We start from the raw sequence: 2906 nt of genomic DNA on the forward strand, positions 1-2906 counted from the left end.
AAGGGAGTGAGGGGAGTGAAGGGAGTGAGGGGGTGAAGGGAGTGAGGGGGTGAAGGGAGTGAAGGGAGTGAGTGGAGTGAAGGGAGTGAGGGGGTGAGGGGAGTGAAGGGAGTGAGGGGAGTGAAGGGAGTGAGTGGAGTGAAGGGAGTGAGGGGAGTGAAGGGAGTGAGTGGAGTGGAGGGAGTGAGGGGGTGAAGGGAGTGAAGGGAGTGAGGGGAGTGAAGGGAGTGAGGGGGTGAAGGGAGTGAGGGGGTGAAAGGAGTGAGGGGGTGAAAGGAGTGAGGGGAGTGAAGGGGTGAAGGGAGTGAGGGGGTGAAGGGAGTGAGGGGGTGAAGGGGGTGAAGGGAGTGAGGGGGTGAAGGGAGTGAGGGAGTGAAGGGAGTGAGGGGGTGGAGGGAGTGAGGGGGTGAGGGGAGTGAGTGGAGTGAAGGGAGTGAAGGAGTGAAGGGGTGAAGGGAGTGAGGGGGTGAGGGTAGCATTAACCCCTCACAGCGCTCAGGTGATCAATCAGAGTCGACGCTGCTGTTCATCAGACCCCCGCTGCTCTTTCATCAGTGCATGATGAAGCTCCAGAGGGGAGCGTCTCAGAGGCGTCTGTCTCTCTGAGGAGGCCAAGCCCACGTCTCACAGCTCGAGTGTGTGTGTGTGTGTGTGTGTGTGTGTGTGTGTGTGCGCGCGCGCAGCGGGCTGAGCGCTCCAAACGAGTGTTTACCGAAGGTTTAGAGCTGTTTAAATCTGCTAACAGGCTCAAGGGCTCCGTATCTGGGCCAAATTGAAGGGGTTTTGTAAAGGGATTAAAAGTTTGTGGCTGAGTGTGTGAGCATGTGAGCGCCATCATCTGTCCGCACGTCTCACGCAGGGGTCTACATCCGCGGCCTGTTCCTGGATGGGGCCCGGTGGGACAGGACCACGAGGCTCCTGGCAGAGTCGTACCCCAAGGTCCTCCACGACTCCATGCCCGTGGTAAACACATCACACTGGATTTGTACTGACACACTCTGTTGGTGTGAAACACAAAGTTAAAAATCCAACACGTAAATGTCATTGACTCTCCCTGACCCATTCGCTACACATCCCTGATAACCATGTTTCTACACTATAGCTGTGTGATCTGCCATGTCAATTGGATCAGGATACTGTGACACCAGTTTTTTTTAATGCCATACAAATGTTTATGCCAAGAGTTTTTCAAAATACAGTGAAAGGAATAAAAGAGCTTGAGCCCGTACAGAGCTGATCAGGTGAATTAGTTTGTTAAGGGAGATGGTGGTGCTACGATCAGTGCTCTCACCAGCTAATGAGGCTAAGATTCAAGGATAAGAAACGACTCGCACTGTAAATGAACTACGCTGTCAGAAACAGATGCACTGAGAAGCCAAATCTGTTCCTGGAGGAACGCTTTTTGCTGGTCCAGCTACCCTGGAGATCTAAGTGTGTCTTCAGTAGTTCCACACACACTGTTGTTAGATCCGTAATGGTACAATCCTGTGCTTATTCCTTCCCGAGATAGTGAGGTGCGTTTCACTATCCAAAAAGGCAGGGAAGACCTGGTGATCACTGTATCTCACCTGAGCTCCCCAGAACATTAACAGCACGACGCTTTAGCAGACTAGACCTTCTAACCACAGGACTGATCGTTTGATTGACTGACGGCTGTTTGACCCCTTGTATACTTGCTAAACATTCAGGGCCATGTTTGGTATTCACACACAATAACCTCTCACTATCATATCAAGGCTCAAAGTGGCTGTTGGCTAGTGGTTATGAATGCAATTCCAGTGAATATATTTGTGGTAACAGGCTTTTGTGTGTATGCGGTTGTCCACTGTTAACACCTCTGCTCCTAGTGCAGTTTAACACGTCTCGGTGGATATTTAAACTTGCTGTTCTCCTCATAAAATGTCTGACCAAGTTAGATATCCCTGTATTTTTATTGTTGTGAGCCAATCCACTCCTGAATCTCCCAAATGTACCTTCTGTTCTAGATGTGAGTGTCTCCAGACACACACACACACACGTTTCTATGTCTTCTGAGAACTGGGTCCGTTGTTAGTTGGAACACCCAGTATAACAGAGATGCACACAGATCCAGCTGATGAGGAGACAGACTCTCAGTATTGTTCTCAGTGGAGCAGCTTCTCCACGGCTCCTGGGAGCTTTTTCCTCTCAATACAACACCTAAAAGCTGGAGAAACACCCCACAACAAGCATCTGAATGATAAATGATCTCTGGCATGACCCAGGAGAGTGCTCCTGTTTTGGCTTTCATGTTCCCCGTTTTATCTTGACGCTTCTGAAATAACAAAGGCACGTCGGTGTAAAACTCACACCAGTGCAGGTTTGATCTGTTTTATACTGTGATTGCGAGGATTCTGATTATGTCTTTATACAAAAATACGGTGTGAATATTGCATTAAGAGAAAAGTATGAATACTGCATGAAGTCAGATTTCGAGGATTACTTATGGCATTTGGGTGAAGGAAGAGAACACAGAAGAACAGAACTTTTATTATATGCAGTAGAAACTTTGTCGACTGCTGATTTTTCCATGAAACGATTTTCTGTGTGAACTGTAACTGTGCTGCTTAAACACGCCTCACACGTGTAGAATTGCACACGTCATTCTCCTGTTTATCGGTTTCATAATTTGACCCACCCAATTACACAATTTCGTCAAATGTTTGGGGTTTATATATGCAGACATCTGATCATATAAGCATAAGTTAAATGTCCCACAACCTTTTCAAATGATACCTGGCTTGTTTGATAATGGTATTTAGCGGGAATTTAGCACATTGCCTTGCACGTTACTGCTCTCTGCAACCTCAAGCAGAGCAGGTTAAGATCAGAGGTTCCTCCTCGTGGCTCAGAGCTGCTTCTCCTGTAACGTCCACCACTCTGTCTAG

At 48.2% G+C, this 2906-nt stretch overlaps 1 protein-coding gene across 3 annotated transcripts in view; it reads left to right on the forward strand.

Annotated features, from left to right (window-relative positions):
- dnah7 (dynein, axonemal, heavy chain 7) overlaps positions 1 to 2906 on the forward strand; it is a 113487-nt gene that overhangs the window by 109791 nt on the left and 790 nt on the right. For all 3 annotated transcript variants that reach the window (XM_076998363.1, XM_076998362.1, XM_076998364.1), the window contains one exon: positions 860 to 963. In XM_076998363.1, the coding sequence (XP_076854478.1) occupies positions 860 to 963 (104 nt within the window). The remainder of the gene's footprint in view (positions 1 to 859; positions 964 to 2906) is intronic.

Source organism: Brachyhypopomus gauderio, chromosome 3 (assembly GCF_052324685.1).
Source record: "Brachyhypopomus gauderio isolate BG-103 chromosome 3, BGAUD_0.2, whole genome shotgun sequence".
NCBI classification, from domain to species: Eukaryota; Metazoa; Chordata; class Actinopteri; order Gymnotiformes; family Hypopomidae; genus Brachyhypopomus; species Brachyhypopomus gauderio.